Source organism: Cavia porcellus, unplaced genomic scaffold (assembly GCF_034190915.1).
Source record: "Cavia porcellus strain 051 isolate PalLab524CR breed Dunkin Hartley unplaced genomic scaffold, mCavPor4.1 scaffold_4, whole genome shotgun sequence".
In the NCBI taxonomy this organism is placed as follows: Eukaryota; Metazoa; Chordata; class Mammalia; order Rodentia; family Caviidae; genus Cavia; species Cavia porcellus.
Window position 1 is genome coordinate 15,211,734 of NW_026947487.1, and position 26,142 is coordinate 15,237,875.

The 26,142-nt window shown below is 33.1% G+C and overlaps 1 protein-coding gene across 8 annotated transcripts in view; it reads right to left on the reverse strand.

Moving 5' to 3' along the window:
* Pcdh9 (protocadherin 9) overlaps window positions 1-26,142 on the reverse strand; it is an 873,584-nt gene that overhangs the window by 252,811 nt on the left and 594,631 nt on the right. For 2 of the 8 annotated variants that reach the window (XM_063246820.1, XM_063246821.1), the window contains one exon: window positions 15,751-22,120. The exons of the other annotated variants lie outside the window; for them this stretch is intronic. In XM_063246820.1, the coding sequence (XP_063102890.1) occupies window positions 21,978-22,120 (143 nt within the window). In that variant the 3' untranslated portion in view covers window positions 15,751-21,977. Of the gene's footprint in view, window positions 1-15,750; window positions 22,121-26,142 lie in introns of those variants that run through there. 8 annotated transcript variants of the gene reach the window in all.

The following is a 26,142-nucleotide window of genomic DNA, read 5'->3' on the forward strand; positions in this document are numbered from 1 at the left end:
TTACTTTGTGTTGGCAGCACCAAGCATCATTAATGTTACATGGTAAACTTTAGAAGTACGAGGATTACATTTTAGGAATTTGCTTTTGATTTAACTAGTGAAATGGGGGAAAAACCCACAGATACATGATTTTCCACACAGAGGAAACAGTTGATAAAGTTAGTTAAAGGAACTGGTTGTTAGATAAATCAGATCTGGTACTGTATTTAAGGTACTTTATTATTAAAGTTTAAGTACTTTATTATTTCATTTACAGTTCATATTGTTACTGCTTTGTGTTTTCATTTTGCTTTGATATTTAAATGTACAGTGTGCTACATATTTCAAAAAGTTAAAACAAACTATTTTGAAAACATTCACCAAAGAGAAATAATCAATATTTCAGACATATGCTTACCTTGATCTGACCAGCATAGATACCTACCCTCTCTTATGTGGACTCTTCTTTCAGATAGTTTATGATCCAGATTATATACTAAATATGCGATTTGTTTTAATAAGTGTACAAAGCAAACACCTATATATCAGTTAGCAATTTTCACTATTGCCTGAAATGTTCCAAAGAATTCTTTTTCTATAAAATTATTTGTTTCAGAGAAGAATAATTGTGTTCAAATTTATTTCATATCACGCTCCCTGTACGAAGGAGCAATGAATAGTAATGTGTCAGAAGTTCTTGAAAGCATCGGGTTCAGTGTGGTCTCACCCACTCTGGAGACTGAGGCAGAAGCCTGGTTTGAAACCAGAAATTTTGAGTTTTTCCTGTGCAACACAGGAAAGACCACATTTCAGAAAAACAAAACAGTTCTTAGAAGTAATGGAATTCAGAAATTTGTTAAATTTCACTTAAGCTGGTCAGACTCGAGTATTTAAAAATAGACTGAAATATACTTTTCTGCAAACCTGTGAATTAATGCACAGACAGATATTGTTGTGTATAAGCATGGATCTGTAATCTCAGTTTGACAAGAAATAAAGTACATTTTCAAATACTTGTGCCGAGTACCCTTTAGCAAGGAGTGATTAGAGGATATGTAACAAATCAATCTCAATTTTTTGAGTGGTGATAGCTTTGTTGGTTTGGGAAACAGAATCTCAGAGGCAACCTGGCTTTGAACTCCTGAGCTCAAGGTATTCTCCTGGCTCAGCCTTCATGTAACTGGAACTACAGTTGCACACCGGTGTGCAAAGCAAAAATTAACTTTGGAAATGATTGACTATTAAAGAGCTGATTGAAATCATACGGGTTTTTAGGGTTACCTATAAAAATAGCTGTCTTCCTGCTTGACACTAATAGAAGGAATAGATAGGTACATAGGAAATGTTACTAAAATTCATGAAGATAGTAGTGTTATGTTTCTTGAAGTTTAAAAGTAAAGAACATATTTAGAACAATATTAATTAAAAAAGAAACAAAGTTCCATTCATAAATTTGTTTTATGTATGTAGCAAAAAGGAAACATAAAAGTTTGAAATTGAAAAAACATATATATATATATATATATATATATATATATATATATTTTTTTTTTTTTTAATCAGGGATCAAATTCAGGACCTTGCGCTTGCCAGGCAGGCAACACGCCACTGAGCTACATTGCCTGCCCTCCAAAATATTTTTGAATATGCAGTATAAAGAATAATACAGGAAATGTTAACTTTAGGTTTATTGAAATATAAAATCTATACTCTTATCTGTTTACTGTTAATTGAATTGGTTCTGATTGTATTTAATAATTGTTGAGTGAATTAAGCTTTAAAAGCTAAATTCTAGTAGTAGAATATCACAATTAATAAAATTCAATGTCACAGAAACTAAAATCCCTTTGCTATATTCAAACCACAAACTATATGGCATACATACTCTGTATGATAACATATAAAAGAATTCCATGGTATTATATTGCATTAGGAGTATTAATATTGCATGAAGATTTTCAGAAATAGAGTAAATACACCAACTTCATGTTTTATTTAAATCTCTCTCTCATTCTTGTTTTACAACGACATATATTTTGGCTGGTGATGCGGCCACCAAGACATATTGTCCAGCTCGATAGTGTGGTAATATACTGGATTATGAATTGTTAACAGAGTATCAATGGGATTTGTGGGACTTCTGCATTTTCTCCATCACTTTTTTGCCTGGTTTATCAAAAGTCCATCTTGGACCTTTGGTTAGAAGCAATGCATTCTGAAGCAAAATGCTTCAAAGACAGCTGTGCCATGGCAGCACGAATCGCTGTACCAGTACTGAATGCATATATAGGGGAAAAATAAATTTTTATCTTGTTTATGCTGCATGCTATTTTGGCTTTTTGTTGCTGTTAAACCTCTTCTTAACTAACACGAAACTGCTGAGAGCAGAGCACTGATGCTGACTAAATAGCCTGGCATTTTTATCAAAGAACAGTCATTCTATCCCTTTAAATGATTCATGAACACACTAGAGAGACATTGTATTCTGAATGTTTACGACATTACAAATGATACTCCAGACTAATATCCTCGATTTCTCTACTACAACTTGTTTGATTAGCCCCTTGACATTACTCTCAATTGAGGAAAAGCAAAACTCGTGACATTTTCAGATATGTGGTTAATCTACTTCAAAAGCTTGTCAGCTGGAGTTTCCAGCTCAGGGTCACTGCAGTTAGTTATTTTTTTCTTTCTTTCTTTCTTAATTTCTCATTTTCTAAGGGAATTAGAGCCTTCCTACTAGCGAATACTTTATTTTTTGTTGCACAAGACTGTCTTTACCTTGATGTGATAATGTAACCACTCTGAAATGACCTTGGAACTCAGATCCCAAAGGACCATATGCAATTTAAGTCCTCTCTGTCAAAGGGAAACTAGACTTATTTTTTACAGAGAGACACTTGAGCAGTGTGTCTCTCTGCAGAAGATGTGATTCATAGCACTGCTTGCTAGGAGACAAAAGGGCACCTGAAATAACCTGTCCTTCTGCTGGCCCTGGGCTTTCTTTCCCTTATTAGAGAGAATTACAAAGAAGGTGGCAATGTAGGGGGAAACTGGGAGGAAGGAGTTGACAGGAAATGAAAGACTTTTAGAACCATGTTGAATTTAAGCCAGACTCCTAGTGACAGCAAATCAATTTAAAAAATTCTCCATATGGTCTATGTCTAACTGATAGTACAGACATAAACAGTGAAGCCCCAATGACATGGAAATTCTATCAAACAGTTGAAAAACAATCTCTGGTTAATTTAAACTGCAAAATTACGATCGACTCTCAGGGTACACGTGTAGATTGTAAAAATTTTCTGTGTTATAAATCAAGTGGAACAATTTTTCATTACAAAAGTGAAACAAATATATATATATATATATATATATATATATGTTTGGAATTTTAGGGGCCAACTTATTGAGTTTTTTTGAATAGAGAATTAAGTGCATGCTATAGGAAAATTTTATCTTTCAAAAATAATTTTTATGTTATCTACTACTGCATAATAAAAGGTAAAGAAACTCATTTATGAACAGGATAAACACAAAGAATTCTAATATTCAGATCGTCTCAGGGTTGGCACCCTTCAGTGAAGTTCTTTCTCCAAAGAGTAATTGGGGTATCTGCTTTATCTGAGCAGTCTGATCTCACTCACTTCCCACCCCAATCTTGTGGAAGGCCTATTTTTACCCTAATTTCTGCTTTTATGTAGTTCCTGACAATATGACAAGGCTCAGTATTAAACATATCCCTGTAAGAACCTAATGTCTGGTCAAATTTACCGATATTCATGCTTGGCTTCTCAATTTTTACCCCATCCTAACCTATAAAATACTTTTGTATCTATAAACTGGATACAACTAGATAGAATGTGAAGTTTCCTATCACCTGACTCTGTCGGTTATTTTCCTGTAGTAGTCTAGGCTTGGTACTCTTTGCCTGCCTAAATATTTGCACCCTATCCCCATCCTACTTTACTCCCTTTCTTTAAGCATTGCATTTCACCTTGAACTCTCAGTAATGATGCAGACGACCAAAATTTGTGCAAAGTAGCTGTCTGCCTAGCATAGTTCCAGTAACTTCTAAATTAATACTATAGTCAAGGACAAGATTCAATGTATAGCCCAGCTCCTACTTCATTTTTAGCATAGCCAATCTTGCCTTGAATATACGCTAAAATTTGACTATAGGGTAGGGATACTTAAATTAATAAGGTATTTTTTCTTGAGGAAAATTAAAAAATTACAAAATCATTGTTATGTTAATTATTTTTACCACTGTCCCTTTGTACCAGTAATCATGTGTAAAAAAGAATGATGGATAACTGTACTGGTCAAAAGTGTGTTCAAATCTAAAAATTATAAGACTAATTAAAAAGAATGCTAAGGATGACCCAACATAACAGTAGAATATTCCCCGTGCATCCTTGGACCCTCAGCTCCCAGTTTGTTTCCTTGTGTGTTGCTGGAATTCATTATATAACTGTGGAATGCATTACTGACAGAGTGAACTGATGATTATTTCCTGGTAAAATTAAATTGTTGGATAAATTTAACAGAGTAATGCAAAATTCTTACTGATATGGACCTATGACTCTACATCAGAGAATCCTTTGAAAATTGAAGAGTTAGATTTTTCTTGTTTGTTGTCGCTGTTGTTGTGTAGAGACGTTATACATAAGAGAAACTAATCTCAAAACAAATGTGCTTAAGTGAATGACTCTCCAGATGATTCTGTGTTTAACCATTTGAAAATTTATGGAAGTATCAAATGGGATGTTCTCCAGTGCCAACTATCACTACATTTGTTTATTGATTGCCTTTTCCCAGTTTTATAACTTTAGTAGTCATTTCTATTTCAGTCAACATCATATAAATCCAGACCTACTTAAATGTATTTCATAAAGTTATTGTACACATAGAGAATAATAACTGATAAGTACTATAATTATTCTACTCCATTCATTTAGAGTGTATGTGACTCTTGTGCAGGTTTCTGAAAATTCTCTTTTTTAAAAAATGAAATTGCCTTTAGTTCTAAATTGCTTCCTATATCAAAGCTCCTAAAATATATAAGCTATGTCAAAAGTACATTTCAAAAAAAGAAATGGTTAGTCCAAGACAGACTGAGGAGAGCACAACATTGTTTATAACTCTGTTCTGTACTTTAGGATCTCAATCACCCTTCCAGAGAAGCCAAGATAATTGCTGATCAGTAGTAATTACTTAAAAAAAAACCAAAAAACAAAAAAACAAAACAAAAAAAAAAAACACCTAAAAGTACTCTTTAAGCCCTAAAAGTAAGTTGTTTTTTTTAAAAAAAATAATCCACACGCTTATTTTCTGAACATTATTCTAACTAGGATTTTTATATTTCTAATTTATTCTCTGTTGCAACTTTAAAGAAGGGTTATTTCATCAATCAAAAGTGAAATAAGATGATCTTTTCTGAGAAAGTAGTTCTAAAAATTTTTTCTCAAAGGATTAAAACAATAATATTTTTTAAATCTGCCTCAAATGTTAATAGAAAAAGACACATAGACATTAACTACATACGTATGTATATAAACATGTCATGGTGGATTTCTTTTGAATTCAAGTGAATTAGTAATTACAATGCATGTAATTTGTACAAAAGAGTAGGCTTTGATAAACAGACACTTTGTTAGTTTACTGTTAAATCACTGAAAGACAGGACTTACTTACATGGTACAGAATGTCTTTTTAGCGAATAACTGACATAAAATTATAGAATTTCTCTTTTTTGGCTGATTTCTACAAAATTTCATTATTAATATATTTGGAATACATAACAATAAAATTCATTGCTTTGACATCTACCTATCTTTCTATATATCTAATCATGACCATTTTTGATCCTTTTACCCTTATTTTTCCCTTTTCCTCTCGCTTTTCTACATCCTCTTCTTTTCTCCAAAAATTCTACCTCTCTGTTGATTATTACCTTTTCATTTTGCTCTTTAAATTATTCATTTGGGGTTTTTCATATAAAAGAAGCTATGTGGTTTTAACCTTTTGTGCCTGACATATTTACCCAATCTTAGATACTAATGATTATTAAGAAAGTGGGAGAAAAATGCAAGTAACATATTAGCAAATAAAGGCATGTAATAAATTAAATGTTGAGCTGAGAAAAATAAATGTGAAGAATGTGAACAGAGAGTAGTTTTCTGTGTCCATTTAAAATATACTTAATATATTCCAGGTCTCTACTAGGCTATCTATTTTGATTGAGGAGAAAAGAAATTTCAGAATAAGCATTTTCTTTTATTGATTCTCTAATATAATTAGTGGATCTACCAAGTCACTTACATTGAAAAGTAGTAGCAATTTTATAAACCCTTGCTCATTTTATCATGCAATGGTGGTGATAATATGAAAAAAATTTAAATACTTTTTTATTCTTTCTTACTACTGTTGAAATATATAAATTAAATGAATTGATTTCATTCAAAATCAAGCAATGGCTGCCAATATTAAGCTTTTTTTTGTTATCAGGGATTGAATATGCAAAAATCATATATATGATTCATATATATAAAAATCATATATATGGCTTAGTATATATATATATATATATATATGGTTTGTGGTGTTATAATATAAGCAGTACTATATCTTTTCCAAAATATGAGTGACATGAGTGTAAGAAATAAATATTAGTATAAACTAGGTACAGAATCATTAATAATTTTCTACTCAAACTTTCTTCATTTATAGATTACATCACACAGTTCAAAAATAGCAGGAAGTTAATCTTGTCTTTTAAAATATAATAACTATAAAGCATTTATTATAAAATGTTTTTAATGTAAAATTTAATGTAAAATTCAGATGAAATTTACACATTATTCAATGATGATAAATAACATTGTGAAAATCTTTTGAAGATATTTGACATCTGAACCTCAGAAAGGAACATAAAATAATAATAAGCCAACCTTTCAAGAAGGTTACAAAACCTTTGCTGGAGAAGCTGGTCTGTATTGTCCTCATACACTTTAGAGATGTCTTGACCTTGAATCTTCTCTGGCTTTGAATTACAGTAACAAACACAATTCCTTGTGTTAAAGAATTATTCTACTGTCTTATTTTTTTCATCTACTTTTGTCCTTGACATGTGCAGTGCTGGATGGAATTTTAAGAAAATTCTTAATTTGACATCAAAAATGTTACTGAAAAAACTATATCTGAAAACTTTGTAATAGATATTCATAGAACCTATTACCATGAGAATTAAGATTATAATTTCTACCCATGAATTAGTCTGAAACTTTATTATCCAAGATGGTTAGGTTTTAAATGATAAAAATTCTTAAATTCTATTAGCATGAAACAAAGTTTGTTTCTTATTAGTTTACATGCTCTTGCCAAGTGTTCTTCACAAAGTCACTCAAGAACCAAACTAGCTAATATTCCAACCTCACATAGCTGTAAATCTCTTAGGCAATCTTGGCTGAAAACAGAATTGGGCTGGATATGATATATCATTTGGGTGGCTAGAATTAGAGACTCAACCCAAAGGTTACATAGCTAGAAAATAAAAGAAAGCACATGAGATATTTTCTGAAAATTTATTCTACCACAATAACCAGCAGATTACATTTTGCAAAAGGTGCCGCAACATGCTGACTAAGTCGTACAGGAAAATTTTCTTTATGACATTTTAATTGTAATTTAAAATTGCAAAATTTTAAATAAAACAGAACATCCTAAAATCAAAATTTTACCTTTTTTAGTCATATATAATTTGTTCAGGTAATATACATATTTAATATAGGCAAAGACACAAACTATAAATATTCTGAACAATGACCAAGTTATACAATGCTGATGTGAAACAAAAGAGCGTAATTATTTCACAAGGAAAGGGCAACTACAAAGTAGGGGGAACAAAGCCCATGTACCTCAGTGTGCTGACAGGTAAAATCAGGCTAGCAGCTATGTTTCTTTATTTAAAATCAATACATAAGAGCTTTTCCTTTTCACAAAGATATAGGAGTTATCAGAGATAATGGCTGATGGGAGTGCTTAGCACTGTTTTAACAGATTACAGGTCGATTTTAATTTTGCTTTACAAATTACAAAAGATCCCAGCAATAAGATTATGGATGAAAGACACTCAAATACTGTTGAAGAATATTCAACCCTTTCCAAGTCAAATGGGATTAGAGAAAAATCTAAGAGGAAAGAAAATCTGCCAGCAGACACAGAAAGTGTATATTTTGTTCATGTATAAACCATGCAAAGCATTATTGATCTGATTACCTATTTTGTAATAGCAGCTGGCAATTATAAATCAGAAAAGCTTAATTAGAATTATTTTTAAAAAGACTTTGTTTGGCTAATCCAGAGATAACATTTCAAATTTTTTAAATACAAAAGACAAATTCCTTGAGACCTTAAAAATGTAATAGAAATTGTAATCTCTTTTATAAATCACATTTTGGATTTTTTTTTTATTACAGATGTTCCTGAAACAGGAAATTAATGTGAGAGCAACATGCTTCTTATGCGATCATATTAAAATCATCATGTCATGGTGATCCAGTGATTTATGTCCCCATGCCTTTAGTAACAACCTGTACTGTAGTAGCAAACACTTTCCTCTGATCTCTTTACAGAAGCATTTTTAAAAGTTAAGGAACATCTGAAAGAAAGGATGGAAAGAAGGAAGGAAGGAGAAAGGAAGTGAGAAAGAAAAAGAAAGAAAGAAAGAAAAAGAAAGAAAGAAAGAAAGAAAGAAAGAAAGAAAGAAAGAAAGAAAATGTTATGCTACTATAATAGCATAAAAGCACACCAGTTTAGATTTCTGTAAAAGTTAAGGACGTAACCAGTATCTAAAGGGAAAGAGATGCTAGGAAAACAAAAAAAAAGTGCAAGGGCACACACAGCAATGCACATTTGGTACAATTGCTTGTAAAGATCAACATCAGAAATATGACCAAACCACAGATAAAATAAGAAGCGGAGGATAACAAACCTTCTAGGTCACTGTTTATTTCACTTTTACTTCTAAATTACACCTATTTTCATTTAAAAATCCATTTAATTAAAAAGACTAGCCTTTTGGGAATCACTTTACACATTATAAGGATTATATGCTTTGAAAACCATCTTCCCTGGCATGAAAATTTTAGCATAACCACTATTGCTCTGTTTTGCAGCTACCTGTAAGGGGAAGAGAGAAGTAGTTCCGCACTTCACTTCTATCTTTTCAGAAGTCATTTCAGAGGACCTCTAGTGAGATTCCATTCTCTGCAAAGTACACAGAAAGGTATTTCACAAGGGGAGAGTTAAAGAGTTGCTGAAAGAGAAAATACTCCTAAACGCTCTTGTTCTTTGGCACACACAAAATCTTTAAAAAGAGAGAGAGAAGAAAAAGAAAAAAAGAGAGAAAGTAAACCTTTCTTCCCTCCTTGAAACTTACACAAAGTGCCAGAGTCCACAGTGAGTTCCTCTGGTGCAGTTGCGAAGTCAGCACCTCAAGCAGCGAGGGCAGGCACTAACAGGGAAAGAACTCAGTGATGCGGGAGTATGGGCTCAGTCTGGAAAATGTTGGATTCCCCTCAGACTGCTCTCAGTGCAGGCAGTCAGATGCAAATTTTGGCTCTCAGAGCTCCTCAGGGCAAAGGTTCAAATGGCTTCTTCTATAAATTGCTCCTAAGATTGCTTTTACTTGTAATGAAAGGAACTAAAATTCTATAAACCAAATGAAAGATTTTGTCAATGAAGTGAGACATATTACCTGGTATTAGTTTGGAGTTCTTCGTTTGTGTTTCAAAGAGCTGAAGAGCACAAAATGTTGAAGATTTGATTATTAGAGTTAGTAATAATCATCTAGGGCTGAGTGGAAACCTGCAACTGTATTTGTTTTGGGTAATGAATTTGAAACCCACTGATATGAGTCAAAGATGGGAAACAAAGATCATTTCTAACCACTCACCATGCTACACTTTCAACTACTTTAACATGTACAACAAATTATCATTATATTTTTACAAATAATAGGAGAGCAAAAGAAATTAAAAATTGACAATATCAAGTTTACTCTGTCTCAAAACAAGTGTTTCTGTGCACACAGTGTTTTGTCTGAGCTCCATCAGACGCCGTAAGAATCAGCCTTCTACCAGGAGCATTTCTGTACTGTAGATAGGGAGCCCTGCCAGCACTCACTTACGTCTGTCCCTATGCACTGGCGTAGCTTGCTGTATATTCCCCTGCTCCACTTGAACTCAAGTGCCAATGCACATCAGACCAGTTCCCTTGCTTTCTCTATTTCAAACCCAAGGTTAGAAGAGGGTACTTCCATAAGCACACAGGGTGGTCTGGATGAAGCTCTACCTCCATGTGGCTGTGGAGTGAATCCACTGGCTTTAGGCATCCAATGCACTGCAAGGAGCTGGTCTGTAGGCATCACCTCTCCTGTCTCACTCTGTGTATGACTGGGTCTGGTGTATGTCTTTCTAGCCTGCTGATCTCTTAAGTAGGTGGCTCTTCTCTTTCTTCTAAACTGCTCACCTGCGTTGGTCATCCCAGTGAATGAAGAAACATTCAGATCTGGTTGTCATCATAACTGTCAGTTTACACAATTGGACAATTAATAAAATGTCCTGCATGGTAAGCTTGGATTGATACTTGAAAGGGAAAATGTAACACAAGTTATTTTTGCTTCTGAGAACATACATCTTGTAAAAGTTTTAGGTCCCCTTAGTTGACTTCTACTTTGTCTAAATAATAGATTCTACTTTTTGCCCAGTCACCTCTGTAATCTACCTGTTGAGTGTCACACAACATAAATCCAGAAGTCAGTGTGTTTTTCCAGAGACCAGCATACAGTCTTCTGTGTTTCACAGATTATTAAACCTTTAAACAACATCTAGTTTTAGAAACAAATTGATTGGTGTACAGCAGACGTAGTATATATAGGTAGTCATACCAAAGTGTCTTCCTTGAGTAGGCTGATGGGTAGGTAAGAAATTGAGTCACAAGGAACCACTCTCTATTGGTAACAATAAAATAAAATCAGTTTATATAATTTATTTACATTAAAATTTGGGTTGGATCTGTATGTATATTTGTGTATCTGATGTTACATGCTATAATACTTATATTCTATACATACTAGATAATATATATTTATACTATTAACACCATATACACAGTAGTGAATATAGAACATTAGGGTACATATTAATATATACAGAGAGAATATTAGGAGAGTATGGTAGTACTCTAAACAAAATTCAGATTTATGTCTCACTTAAAGGTTTGCTTTTTTAGTTGAATTCATTAACTTCTGTGGTGTTTTTTAACATTCATAGATTCTGCAAACACTGTTAAAGCCTGGTGAATTAGACAGCAGAGACACATTGTCTTAAGTGGTTGTCTTACATGCTCATGGACCATTTTATAACCAAAGCAGTATTCTTGTTATTTTTCTCATCATCTCCTGCATCCAGCGGTCCCCGCCCACTTCCATTTCCCAGTCCTAATAGTATCACGGTCTACCACGCTGTGAGGCCAGAGCTGACTTTTATCTTGAGCACGCTTCCTTTTTTCCTGTACACAGACAAATCCAATCTATCACCAAGTCATGTTTTTGTTTTCTCCACAGTGGATCCTGAAAATTCACTTAGCCTTTAGTTTTTCTCTTCTACTACATGAGTCAAAAGGACCATCTGCTGCCTGGGCCTCTGCTCTATATGGTAGCCTAGCCTCCCTGCTTCTATAATGGCCTCTTAAAAATCAATTCTTCACACTAGCTGGAGTGATCCATCAAAATTATATATCAGACTTTGTCTTTCCCCTGTGTTAAACCTCACAATGACTTTTTGGGTTTTAAATAAAACCTGAAGCCGGGTCTGGTGGCTCATGCTAGAAGACTGTAAGTTTCAGCATGGCAAACTTAGCAAGATCCTGTTTTAAAATACTAAATAGAGACTGGAGACATAGCTCAGTGCAAAAGGTGGTTCCATCTCCAGTAACCTCCAAAAATTAAATTAAGGGAATACACACATATTTACTTAAACACATTTTCAGAACAAGTAGCTGCATGATCTGTCCAGAGTCTGTTTTTCTGCTTACTCCGTTTTCTACTGGACTCAAGTTCATTCAGTATTCATGATGTTTCACAGATTGGTATTTAGTCACAGCTCTTTGGCAAAACAGTCCTCTCACTCTTCATCTTTTTGTGCTCAAGTTTTGGCTTGCATGTAACTTTTAGGGAGTGATTATCTAGTCATTCTAAACTGGCAGCCTAACTAGTCCTCTGGCTTCTCTTTACAGTCACAGTACAGAGTTTTATCTTCATCAGGGCACCTGCACAAATGAAGTATTGTTTCCGTAGTTTATTGTTATTGTTATTGACAAATCCATTTTTTTCTTACCATATTACATTGCAAAAGACATTGTCTATCACTAGCCAGTGATTCCTAGGGAATAAAAGGTGCTTAGTACATAGTTCACTGTAAAGAAAGAGTTATGGAATGGGAAAAATGTTTTGCTGCTCATAATAAACCAGAAGAGGTTTAATCTAAAAGGTAGCAGATCTGAAAGCAACACTGGTGATGAACTCTTGCTTCAATATTTTTATGGGCGATTTTGATACTTCTACCAGTAGTACCAGTAATCCTAGACATTCTAGTCTGCTGTTAGAAGGAGTTTTTAGAAGAAAAGACAGGTAAAAGAAAAATGCAAGGTAACTGACTAAAATCAGAAGTTATCAGAAAACACAAGGTCTTTAAAATAGAATGGTATGTGGTTTTTTTTTTTTTTTTTTTTTTTCTCTTAGCTACTTTGTTTCCTCTCTAAAATTAGTGTATTCTTCATAAAATATTCTGTCTGGCTGCTGAAGTTCCAACACATTCTTTTTTTCCTGAAGTAGAGTCAATAGGGGATTATCTGCTAAACGTAATTTTTCTACATCTTTTATCTATGTCAGAAATGCAAATATAAAATTAAACTTGTGAAGATACATCAGGCACCTACTATGTGTCTTTTTTTGTTTTCAAATCTCTGATACTTCAAGGCTGTTTTTTGGGGGGTCATAAATGCACAAAAGGGTTTTATTCAAACACATAGATGTAACTTTTCTTTTCTTTCTAGACTCATGTGGAGAATATTCATTTAGGAAGCTATAAAAGTATAATACAATGTTATAACATATGCACATAATCTTTTAACTGTTACAAATCCATAAGTGCACATTCTGAGTACCTTACACTCATTCAGGTTTGATTGGTGCTAAAATCATCTAAATTGTATCCATTGGTAAATTTCTGTCTTGAAATTGTAACCTAACATTGCTGCTACATCTTCTCCATTGTTTTCTCCCGTATATTGCAAACATAACAACATGCAAATAAATAGTGGTTAGGATTTACGTGTAGAAGAATAATCACTTGGTTTTGTGAAAAGTGTTACTTATTTTTTAGGAGTGAATTTGCCCTTAAAGTTTCCAAAATAGGATAAAGATAAGCGCTATAAAAAGTCTAGAAAGTGCAGTGAAACAAGACCCTGGAATGAACTTTCTCAGACAGGCTTGACAGAAACAGGAGAGGATGACAGACTGACAGAGAAGCTGTTTATGCCAGTACAGAGAGAGCTTCCAATTTATCTCCATCAGAGACTCATGAGCTATGTACTTCTTGTGTAGTTAGTGATCTCATCTTTAGGCAATTTCACTATTCAGTATTTTCATAATTAATCACAGATTATTTTTGTGTGAAAATACAATTTTATAAAATGACATCCATCTTCGCAAAAACCCAGGCTCAGACAGGTTTCTTGAGAAAACATGCAGATATTCAGGTATATGTCTTTGTATTTACAAGAATTGCTTCAAGAACACTGGTCTATCAGAATATAAAAGTAAAGTGGCAATTTATTCATTGTCTTAAGATTTGTCATATGCTCTCTGAAGGATAAAAATAGATGATTTAGGAATAGCTAAGGTTTTAGAAAATGATGTTAAGAATCAGAAATATTCGACTACCTTTTACCTGTCTTTTCCAACAAGAAACAGTTGGTCTGTGTGTTTGTTGATTTACTCCAGGAAAGAGGAAGAAGTGACAATATCTCAGAAGAACATTAGAGAGTGTGAGAATCAGGCACTAAAGGAGGGATTTTAGCCCTGAGAGAATGTCAGGATGCAGAGTCCTTAAAAATACTTCAAAAAAAATGGAATTATAACATTCAATATGAAGTTTTTTGACTTTTTAATCTTCTCTTCATATTTCTAGCCAGGCCACTGTGCATTATTACAAAAAAAAGTTTTTGACATAATGTTTTTCTTGAGGAAGTCAAAAAAATAATGGTGCTTCACTTTGTATAAGTAGAGGCTCTGGGAAACAGATCAACCTTAAGGATGTAAGACCTCCATAAGTATCTATAAAATTTTGGAAGACCGTCCATTTTCCACAGAAAACCAAGGATGTTAACTCAGCTTTACCTCCCTATCAAAAAGCACGATGCTGTCTCATTTATTTTTGTTTACTGTTTACTTGCTGTTCAGTGCTTTGCCTAACATGGAAACAGCAACAAAGTCTGAGTAGATTGTAGCTTCCTTTCTTCATAACTCAAATCAACAGAGCGCACATCTTAGATACTATTCTCTTGTTGCTGAGACAAAATATCAAACACTCAAAATTGAGGAATGAAAGGTTTATTTAGCTTACAATTTGTGGAGGTTTCATTTCATAATAAGTTGTCCAGGCAGGGTGGCACAGGGGGAACAGTCCAGGGCAGTAGCCAGCAAAAGCAGCAAGAACAAAAACCCAGGGGTGGGGGGAAATTTATCTTCTCTTATATTGTATGCAGGCCACCCTCTGTCCCCCAAGGTGAGTGTAGCAGTCACAAAATCACTGCGCCATCCTCTTGCATAGAATGAGGATATTTATAAAGTAGGACCATGGCTCCCTACTGAGTCTCTTAGTTAACCTTCTATAATATATCAATCATAAAAGGAAATCCCAATGATACAAAATAAATACATCAAAACTCCTGTATCTTTTATATGCATTTCTCTTACTAATGGCAGTATTGACTTTCAGGTGTTTAATAGTTGACATAGCAAAGTGACTTGATATACTATTAATTGTGAGGTGCAATCATTTTAAAAATAAGAAAACAAATTAAAGCCCCAAATACATGGTCAATCAGGTCATAATTTTAGCATCTAGTAATGCAGTAATTGTTTTTAGATGGCATCATATAAAAGTCTATATCAAGGTTTTGATGAATTAATTTACACACCATGAGTAAAATTCAGTGTTTCAAACTTCCATGGAAGCTTTTTAGATATATCACAGTCATACGAGCAAAACGCAGTTAGTAATCTGTGAAAAGGTATAGTAAGAACACAGGAATTTCACTGGGATTTTATTAGAAAATGTGGTTGCAATAATAATATTTCATAAAGAAAAGGAAATAGTAAAGAAAAAACTTCTATATTTTAAAAAATCCTTAGTTTTTATTGGAATTTCAAACAGTCCTAAAGAAAAACTGTTATTTAATCAGTGCTTTTCAGTTGATCTCATACTAATGAGAAAATGCATTAATTGTGTGTTTGTATATATTTGAAGAGCTCCATGTTGGGTGACAAAAGGCATGATATAACCTACATCTGTCATCTTTTCTCAGAGTTCAATGTCTGCTTATAAAGGAAGAGTTTACATTCAGACTGGATCTGAGTAAAAATGCAAGGAATGGGTGTGGTGTTCTGCATGGGTGGTTAAAAACTGTTTTTCTTCAGCTTCCTTTTCCCTTGACACTTGTCTACTTTTTTCTTCCTTCATCCATTACACCAGAATGTCAATCTTTGAGTGACCTTCAATTATTATTTCAATGTGTTTTATTTTTATAACACTGAAAAAATCCATCCTTCTGCTAATAAATCAATAGTCTTGACCTCAACAAATGGTGCTCCAATGCAAATGCATGATCCCTTACAAAGACCTCTTAAGCCCTTATTTATTTATTTATTTTTTTTTTTTGCATGATGAGTTAGGAAAACATGTTTAGAGCAGGCTTTAGTGAAACTCAGTTTATCACCAATGTCAACAATTCAACACAAAGTTTTCTTCATCACTGTAGCAAGTACCTTTTTAAATTGCAACCAAACTTACCAGGCATTACCAATTTTACTTTTACTTTAAAAGTATGTGACAGGCAAATAGTCATCTTAGAAAACTGGAAAAGTTGTGCTAACAGGGTTTCTGCTGGAAATTTTCATTCTTACTAACTACAAACATGCAAAACCACATTAGCATAATGTGGAACCATATTTTAATTTGACAAATAAATTTCTGTCTTATAGTCTATTTCTCCTAGTTTGTATCTTAAGCCTTAAAAATTGCTTCATAAACTAACTTACTGTGTTCCTGTGCTTGTTACCAAGTGAGTATATGCATTTTATCAAATTCGCATTCTGAAGGGCTAACTCTTCAACTTGACTACATTTGAGGAAGACTATTAGGCGGTGTTAATGAGATCATATTGGTGGGGCCATAGTCAACTAATGCTGGCTGTGCTTGTAGAAAAGGAAGACCTTTTCTCTTTCCATGTGAAGATGTAGTATGCAAGCTACTCTATGAAGAACATTAAGAGCATCTGTAAGTTTACTAGACAAGAGATGGGATGATGGGTTGATGATGGCATATGAGTTTTAGTCAACATCAATGCAGGTAAGAAGATGGAGATATGGGATTATTGTTGATTTATAGTGAAAATATAACATGATACAGTCTCTCTGGAAACTAGTTTCACAATCTATCAAAATCTTCAACCCATCATCCCATCTCTTCCTTTTTTCTAGTTTGTATCTTAAGCCTTAAAAATTCCTTCATAAACTAACTTGCTGTGTTCCTGTGCTTGTTACCAAGTGAGTATATACATTTTATCAAATTCATATTTTGAAGGGCTAACTCCCCAACTTGACTACATTTGAGGAAAACTATTAGCAGCTCTCATCTTAATAGGTATGTTATGGAAAGACTGCAGATGTCCTATGAATTAATGATTCAATAAACTGATATTACCAAGAATATCACTCAGACATAAAAAAATAATTAACTATTCAGATGTGCAAAATCTGCAGAGAATCATAATGAATGAAAAAAGCCAATAAAAAAGATTGCTGTATGCTTCTATTATAAAACGTTTTGGAATGATAAAATTCAAGAAATGAAAACAAATTAGTAATTAGCAGGTTTTGGATATGTAAGGAATGAAAAACAGTAAAAGAGTTTAATGTGGTACAGAAACTTCAGGATTAGACTATTCTGGTGTATGTGAAAAAATGACACAAGTGAAAAAAATGACACAAAACTGAATGCATACCACACAAAAACACACACATACAGGCAAGAATCAGTAAAACTAGTGAGTTATAAATAAACCATATAGATTATATCAATGCCAATACCTTGATTATGGTATTACACAAAATGCTAATACTGAGTAAAATGGGCAAAGTAAGGATTCTATGTATTCTTAAAACAGTATATGAAACATCTCTTATCTTGTGTGGCAATTCAATTAAACATTAGAAGACGAGATTTATAATGAGCACACTAAGGACAAATGGGATTTTAGAAAAGGAAAAGTCAGGATTCTGAATAGAGAAATGTAGATAATGAAAACAAAATTCAACTATGACAGGTATCTTTATAAGAAAAAATTAAAATTAAGAATATTTCATTTGTATGTTAGAGAATACATTGAAATAATCACTCTTCAAAATCAAATAAATATCCTAAATATAAAGGGGCTATTTTATTATACTGCAATAATAATAATAATATTCTCTGATTGAATTTTATAAGCCCAAATTAGAAAGGAAAGATTGACTAGACTATATGAAACCTATACTGATAAAGTACTCAATAATTGAAAATACAACTTTACAATATTAGAATTAATCCTTAAAATATTCATGGCAGTAATCTCAGACATAATAGAAACAAAATGTTATCACTGATTTAAGCAACAATTTTTGATCTGTAACAATCTATCAGACCAAGCCTAACAAAAATTTAATTCTTTTATATGACAGAATATTCACTGTGATATGGTAGGCTACCCCACACAAATACCACATTTACGCATTATATCTGAAATTCTGATGTAATTCTGGACCTCTGCGCATCTACTGTGAATTGTTATCACTTATATGAAACAGTATCATAATAGAATCTTCTTTATGAGTAACAAGTACTTGTACGTTAAAAACCATTAACCCTTTGCTTGGTATTTGTAGATTTTTCTGGGTGATTTGCCTATATAACTTTATATAGAAAATTGCAACAGTCATAGATTGGATAGTATGAGAAAATTTAAGAACATTGTCAAAGACTTAGCAGACTTTATTTAGGCTAAAAATAGCATCTCAATGGCAGTGATGCTCTTTGTTAAGTGTTTAATTTTTTTTTTTTTTTTTTTTTTTTTTTTTTTTTTTTTTTTTTTTTTTACCTTATTGCCTTGAGAAACAATTGCCTTTTCCATCCTACATATCAGCTGTAGTCCAGGCTACCATTCTCATTATACTTGACAGTACAACTGCTAAAGATTGCTGTCTTAATATAATTATTCTTATTAAACGTGTTGTATGAAAATCTTTTTTGAGATATCCCAGTAAAACTATTTTATATTCTGTTACAAATGAAAATTTCAACAATGAATGACTAAATAAATCTTCTGAGCTCATAAAACAGTGAAATGTGCAGGTGTTTCTCTCACTAACTTTAGTTTTAAAATTCTATACCCCATCTGAAAATTCTCTCTAGTCAATAGCTTTTTTGCCCTTGTATGCATAGGGAAAATTAACCAAGAAAACACTACCTTTTAATAAATTTGTCCTTTATGTTTATAGGGGGCAAAATCACAGTAACTATCATGGCTTAGCTATATATTTATGGTCACCAGTCTCAGGTAGAATGTCAACTGTGTGGACCAAAAATTACATCAGGCTTTCAGTCAAATTTGTGTATCCTCCTTACAGTCAGTGTTTCCAATGAGTTTCCGTTTCCTCATCTGCTCTGCCTCCTTTTCCCACAATCTCAGTTTTCTTCTTTACTTTCTTTACAGTGTCAGCCTCTCAGCCTTGCTCAAAACGTGTAGCCTATTAATATACAGAGAAGGCTGAAATCTTCTGAGAATAATCTTGAATTGGTGACATACAAGATACCAACACATATTTACACATCCTTCTTTTAAAATGAAATACTTGTTAATTAATCTTTCTTGTGGCTTCTCTGTCCCCAAACCCTCTAGCATTTGTAAATATACTGCTGCTAAATTAATCTCTCTGTCTTATAACTTTTCACTGTCTTATGGGTCTTTCGAACAGATTAAATCATATTTATTTCCAGAAATAATTTCTTTCAGTCAACAGCATGTAACTACCTCAGAGTTCTCCTTTTCCACACATATCTTTGATAAAGACCTAACCCTTACAGTTTCTGTTCTACCACTACACAAATTCTAGTGTGGCTTCTGCTCTTGGGTGCTTTGTAAAAGCTGCCCTTACTGTATCTTTAAATGATTATTTTGTGGCTAAACTCTTTTGAGAGAAAAATAAGGAGCAGCTTAAACACAGCTGAGTTTTTTTTTTCTCATATTTATATTTTTGATGTGAGTGCTCTCTTGATTTCTGACACTGACAGAGCCACTTTTATTTCTCACAAGGGTCTTTTATAACCTTAATGGTTCCTACTTGAGTAAATGGCACCATAGTCTATCCAGTTACTACAGTGAAATGTCACTTTCACTATTTAAAACTTCCCTCAGTCCTGCTCCACACCCAGCTCCATTCACGTTTCGTTAAAATCTGTCAATAATTGTTAACTTTAAAAAGCCGTAAGAACCACAAGACCCTAAAAGAGCTCTATATCAGTCTCTTCTTCAGTGGGCTCCAAGACAACTGTCCTCATTTCTTTTTCAAGTATGTCTTCTCTTTACTTCCCCCCACGCCTTCTAATCTCTTTCTGCTACTGTACATTATCCTCTTCATCCATCAACACCTCTCCCTCCAGTATGGATGTGATTTCCTCACAAACATCACCACCAACACCCAGTTATATAAAGATTCTTTTTTTCTTCAGTCTTAAAATACTCTGTAGCTTTCTTTATTGAAATTATTTAAATTTTTATTGGTAAATTATACGTGACATTACTTTGCTCACTAGACAAGCCCCATGAGAGAACAAACCATGTAACTTCCACACTGTTTACAAGGCTGTAGGTAGTAGCTGCTTAGTAAGTACCTTACTTGTATGTTTTTGAACACTAACACATGGATAGAGTTGTGAGGTTATAATACATAATCTAAACACTTTACTTTAGCCTTAGCCATAAGGTAGAAAAGGTAAAAAATATCACAGCAAAGATAAAAGGTAAAAGACACATTTTCTCTACAACCCAAAGCAGTTAGCCTTTACTTTTTAATCAAAATGAGGTAAAAAAGCATTTTGTTAATCCAAATCAACTATTAAAATATAAATGCTTTATCGCTTTGAGGGTGTTATTCCTCCAGAAGTTCAAATTAATATAAAATCCAAAAATGTTAATTATAAATGAAGGACGTAGATTTGATTGTTTGATATATTAATGTGTATATTTTATGCACAGAGAACTATGTGTGTATATTTCTTTTACAATGCTTAATATCATAGCAGTCAAATTTAAGATCATGGACTGAAACCTTTATAGCTATTATAGAACCTCTGGAGGAATCTTGCTTAAAATTGTTAAAGATAGTAGCCACAGTCAGAATTCTAACCCCAGTAGATCATCAAATAAGAAACTGCTCATGAGACATTGCATTCTTCTAGCCAGTTCTTCCTCACTCAGCGAGACAGCACCACAACACAAATGTAAAGTAACCCGTTTTGTTTTGGAATCATAATTACATATTGACAAGTTAAACTGTGAGACTTAAATCAGGAGACTTTAAGCTATTGCGGAAGCATTCTCTAGGGGAAAACCGAAAGGGACATCAATTACTTTTGCCACAGTCTCCCTCCTTTTCAATTTTCTATTCTTGTGTAGAATTAGGTCCTAGGAGAAAGCAAGCTATAAAAAAGTAAAAGCAGTACTTTACGATGGAATTGATAAATATCTTTCATGGGTAATTAAAATAAAAAGTTACCACACACCATTGCACATCATTTCAATTGTATTTTTAAAATCATTTTCACATGTATATTTACTTTAAAAGAAGTAACATCAAACTGTATGTATGTTACATATATACATACACATGTGTGTATATGCATCCTTATGTATGCTGTTGTATGCATACATATAGTGAAGACATAGTCGCATCAGTAAAACATCATATATTCCAGAAATTGACAAACTCACTAAAAATAATCTGCTCTTATTTAATTTCACAAAAGTTTACTCCTGTTAAAAAAAAGATCAGAATCATTGTTAATGATTTGTCAGCAAACAAGTCTACTAACAAAGAGTCAATTAAAAGTAAAAATAGTTTCATGAAAAATATTTGTCACTAATATACAAATCAAGACAGAGCATAAAACACTTATATTGCCAGGAAGCTTCATATTCTCTGACATCTATTCCAGAAACTTGTCATTGACCCTAGTTTGCAGTTCTGAAATAAACTGCAGAGGGAGTACTGTTCATATCTATATTTCTATTACCTTTGAATCCCCAAAGAAATTGAAATAGAAGCTGCCAGGTTCACTGATAGGGGATTGCTTTCATATTTTGTTAAGTTTTTCAGTTCCACTTCAGTTGAAGAGCATTAGTTATTGGTTAAAAGAGGGTTTTCAGAGTTATGGATTTTAGCACTTTGTTGAGAGAAGACTCTGATGCTCAGCAACTTGGCTAAAACCTAGACAGTGACAGATGCATGAAAAGTTGAAAAATAGGGCATACCACTGTAGGCTCAGCTGATAAACTCCCACCAGACATTTACTGCTTTCTAAAGTGCTGATGCCAAGGGAAAAGTGCAAAAATGATCACAAACTAATTTCTGATGTTTTACTTTTATCATAATGAGTGATTAGGTTGAGATGAAAATTCATACCTGTCTCTGTACTGCTGGGGATATAGCTCAGTGGCATATCGCCTTTCAGGAAGGATAAGGTCCGGAGTTTGATTCCTGGTACCAGAAAAGCAAACAAAAACCTGTCTCTGTAAAGTGTATACTATGTATCTATCAAGAGTTACAGATTATCTGATAGTTTGATATGTTAAGTATTTTATTTATTTACTTAATATGCTACATGAAGATCACTGAAGCAAATGAACAAATGCTATTTAATATTTGTAAAACAAAAATGCTCTTTTAGGCAATTTTTAAAATTTCATTCCACCAAAGATTACATTAAACTTTGAGCTAATGACCTCACCATCGCCAGACAGGCACTTATGCCACTGAGCTAAATCCCCAGCCACAACCTAAGCTTACACTGTCATCCTCTCAGAAGGTGGAGCTATCTATTCAGGGATATTGCAGCTTTGTGAGACTTGTCAGCATTGATTGCTAATTTGAGATTAGATATTTGCTGTCTGATTTAGGATAAATTAAATTTTGTGAACAACACTTTGTTATTGCTGCTGCTGTTCAATGTTTAAAGTTAGGTTAATAATGTCTCACACTGCAATGTAGTTGAGGGAAAATACTTGTAGCGTGCCTGCTGTAGAGCCTGGACAAGTTTTCAAAATGTCTACTGAGCAATCAAAGTGGAAATTTCGCTTAGGTTAGTAACTTCCAAAACAATGCTATAAAATGATTCAAATAGAGACTAATATATTTTACAAGAAAGAAAATCCAGCATCAAAACCTAAAAGCTAATTGCTGTCTCCACCAGTTAGTGAGTTAAGTAGAAAAAAAGTAAAGGTGGCTTCTAAAAGATAACTTTAATATGTCATGTTATGAATTTATCATTTACATAAATTATTATTTAATAGGTTACTGTTTAAATAATAAATCAACAATGATCATATCATGTAACATGAGGTAACATAACTCAGTAAGCACTGAGGGAATCACCTGAGATGACATCTTTCTCTATCAACTGGTATCATTTCTCTTCTCATGTCGAGCCAAACTTTCTATTTGATTTTTTAATCTCACAGAGCTGAATATTATTTTGCTACCTTTGCAAGGGAAGGAAACACAATTCAACCATTGACCCTCCACCATTTTTAGATACCTCAGTGAGAGTCTCTGTGCCCCAAACATAATAGATAAGCAAGATTTAGTGATCAACTAGTAGAGTCTGGGGCCACCAGGATCAACTTTCTCCTATTTTTTTAATAACCACACAAATAGAATATTTAATGGAAATCCCTCTCTTCTGCGGGTGCGTGGTATCTTAATTGCTTTGTCTTTAGTTTTGGTGTGTGCAATAAATAGGAAACTCTCTCCCTTGAAATTGATGATCCTACCAGTTTTATTCAGCAATACCCATTAAGCACAACTAAGATATAAATACATAAATCAAAGTAAGTGTTCCATAATGGAGATCATAAAATCTACTACATAAAATGACTTCATATAAATATATGAAACTATATCAGCAGGCAGAACGGTAAACTTTAAACTGGAAAAATTATTGCTACAGGGACCAGCAATGTTAAATCATCACCAAACAAAAAAATGCCACATTAATTTGTTGAAGGTCAAAAGCATGAACAAGAAATGACTGTCATGAGAAATACAGTGCAGGAGTGGCAAATGGGTTATCTATAGAAATAATTTTTCTGTGAACTTGGACATCTGAAGTCATGCTGTGATGGAAGGAATGAGAGAGAGTGATCAGTCAAAATTATTGTCACAATAATAAATATGGTGATAAAAATGGACACATAGTTACTTAGATTGTACTTGTTTCTTTATGCTTATCTCATAAAAAGGGTTTGAAATAGTGTGACTGTCTAACTGAATAAGCAAATATACTTCGTGGTACACTGAGAGTGCTCAGATAATTGATAAGAACAAAAAGAACATAGATAAAAGGATGGAAAGTGAGAAAGGCACAATTAATTTTTAAACCTATCAGGTGCACTGTGTTCTCAAGTATTAAACAAAAAATTTATCTTAATTTGTGAATATGTAAATGCTTTCTTACTATGATGAGAAATCTTATTGGAATATACTAAGTGAGTTGGTACCAGGGATAATTTCAAAAGCCCTGGTAATATTTCCAGAGTCAAAATTATATCCAACTCAGAAAAAAAAAAGTTTTAAAGGTGCTCAAATATCTTTCTTAGAATGTATCTTTGATCTCTCAAGTTTTCAGGATCAAGACTTATACATCTTCAAAACTGTGGATTCTAGATTTATATGAACCATGGCAATGAGTATTAAATAAATATTGTCATTAAATGTTAATAAATAATTGTTATAGGATTTGTATCTAAACTTTACAGTTCCCTTGCTCTAGGCGAATTTAATCAAAAGTTCTTTTACAATTATGTATCACTTTCAAATGCCTTTGCTATAGTACTTTTTCTCATTTTTCTAAGAATTATTCACATACATAACTGTAGTTCTTATGCAATTACTTTCTAACTAAATCACAGGATCCAGTGTTTTATTTAGCTGTCTATTGTTACTACATATCATTTTGTCTGGCACCTGGAAAATATTCAATAAATGCTTGCTAAACAAATATAGGTCTTTTATTGCCATAATGCTTGTGTGGAAAATGTCATTACACCTTGCATTGAGTGTGAAGTATTGGCTAATACTAAGTCATACAGAGGGGTGATAGAGGTGAAAATTGTTCATTAATAGGTACAGATTTGTTTCTGTATTGATGAAATTGTTCTAAAACTGATAATGCTAATGAACGCACAACTTCATGAATGTAACAGGACCATAGCAGTGTACAAGTTATGTGAGTACTTCTTATGTTATATGAACTGTAAGACTATTAAACATAATGTTTAATACTCAGTAAGCATCATGTCAATTTTAGTAATTCTTCTCCTATAGGTTTAAGCTAATATTGAAAGTAATTGAAAACAGCCAGAACAAAAGAACATGGAGATGAAATTTTCTTCATTAATGAGAATAAGGCAGTAGTTCTGAGCGAGTGGTACCCAGTACCTGTGATTTGTTTGTTGCAACTTCTCCAGACTTCACTTTCACAGAAATTTCTACATCTATGAACCTCTAATATTTTCATTTATAACATTCACTTATTCTTGTTTTTCAAATATAATCAGTTACTAAACTTTTCCCTAAAAATGAGTAATGATTCATAGTTGTGGCAAATAAAAGCAACAAAATTGTGTTTTTGAACTGAAAAGTCAAACTGCATAAATAGATTACCTAGAAAATTGATTAGAATTCCAGAATAAATGTTTTGAAGCAAATCAAGACAAGAAAAACCTCCATTGTCACTGTAAGTCAGTATCATTCAATGAATAGGCTAAAATAGGCTTCAAGATAGCGTGATCATTAAACCTAGTCCATAATTATTTGCTATGTGAAGTTTGCTATGTGAATGTGCCTGTAACATTGGGTGGTGAATAATAAGGAGATTAGCATTAAACATGCCATCTGTTGTGTGTTTTCTGTATCAAAGACTGTCCACAGCAAAAGTGAATTCCCTGATGTAGAATGTTATCAGAAATGCTTTTAATTACAGCATTTATTTCTACTTCTCACAAGAACACACTTAAATTGGAAGGGAGATGCAGACAAAAGATGGGTAAAGAGAAGCACATTTCTTCAAATTCAAAAACAGAAAAAAATTTCTGCACGAAGCAGAGTCATTTAATTACTGTAAGATTTCCTTAAAGGATTTCAATTTCATCAATAGAAATTGAATTATAGTCCTCATGTGCCAGGAAAGTGAAGTGTGCCAGGTGTTGCTATGAAAACCAAAAACTCCATGGCAGCGGGCATTTTTTGTTCATTTTCTTTCTGGTATGAATGAGCACCACTTGAAGCTATGCTAAGAACCATATGATAAGACAAAATTTACACCACCCTCCAGTCACCATGACTGTTTATATGGTCATGGAACACAGGATCAATTAATCCATTTCATTCCACATCCTCTTTCAGTAAGTCTGAAACTGATTATCTTCCTCTGGAAAGCCAATGTGAATCCTATGCTACATGAAGTCATCCTCGTTAATATCTTGAGACCAAACCATATAGCA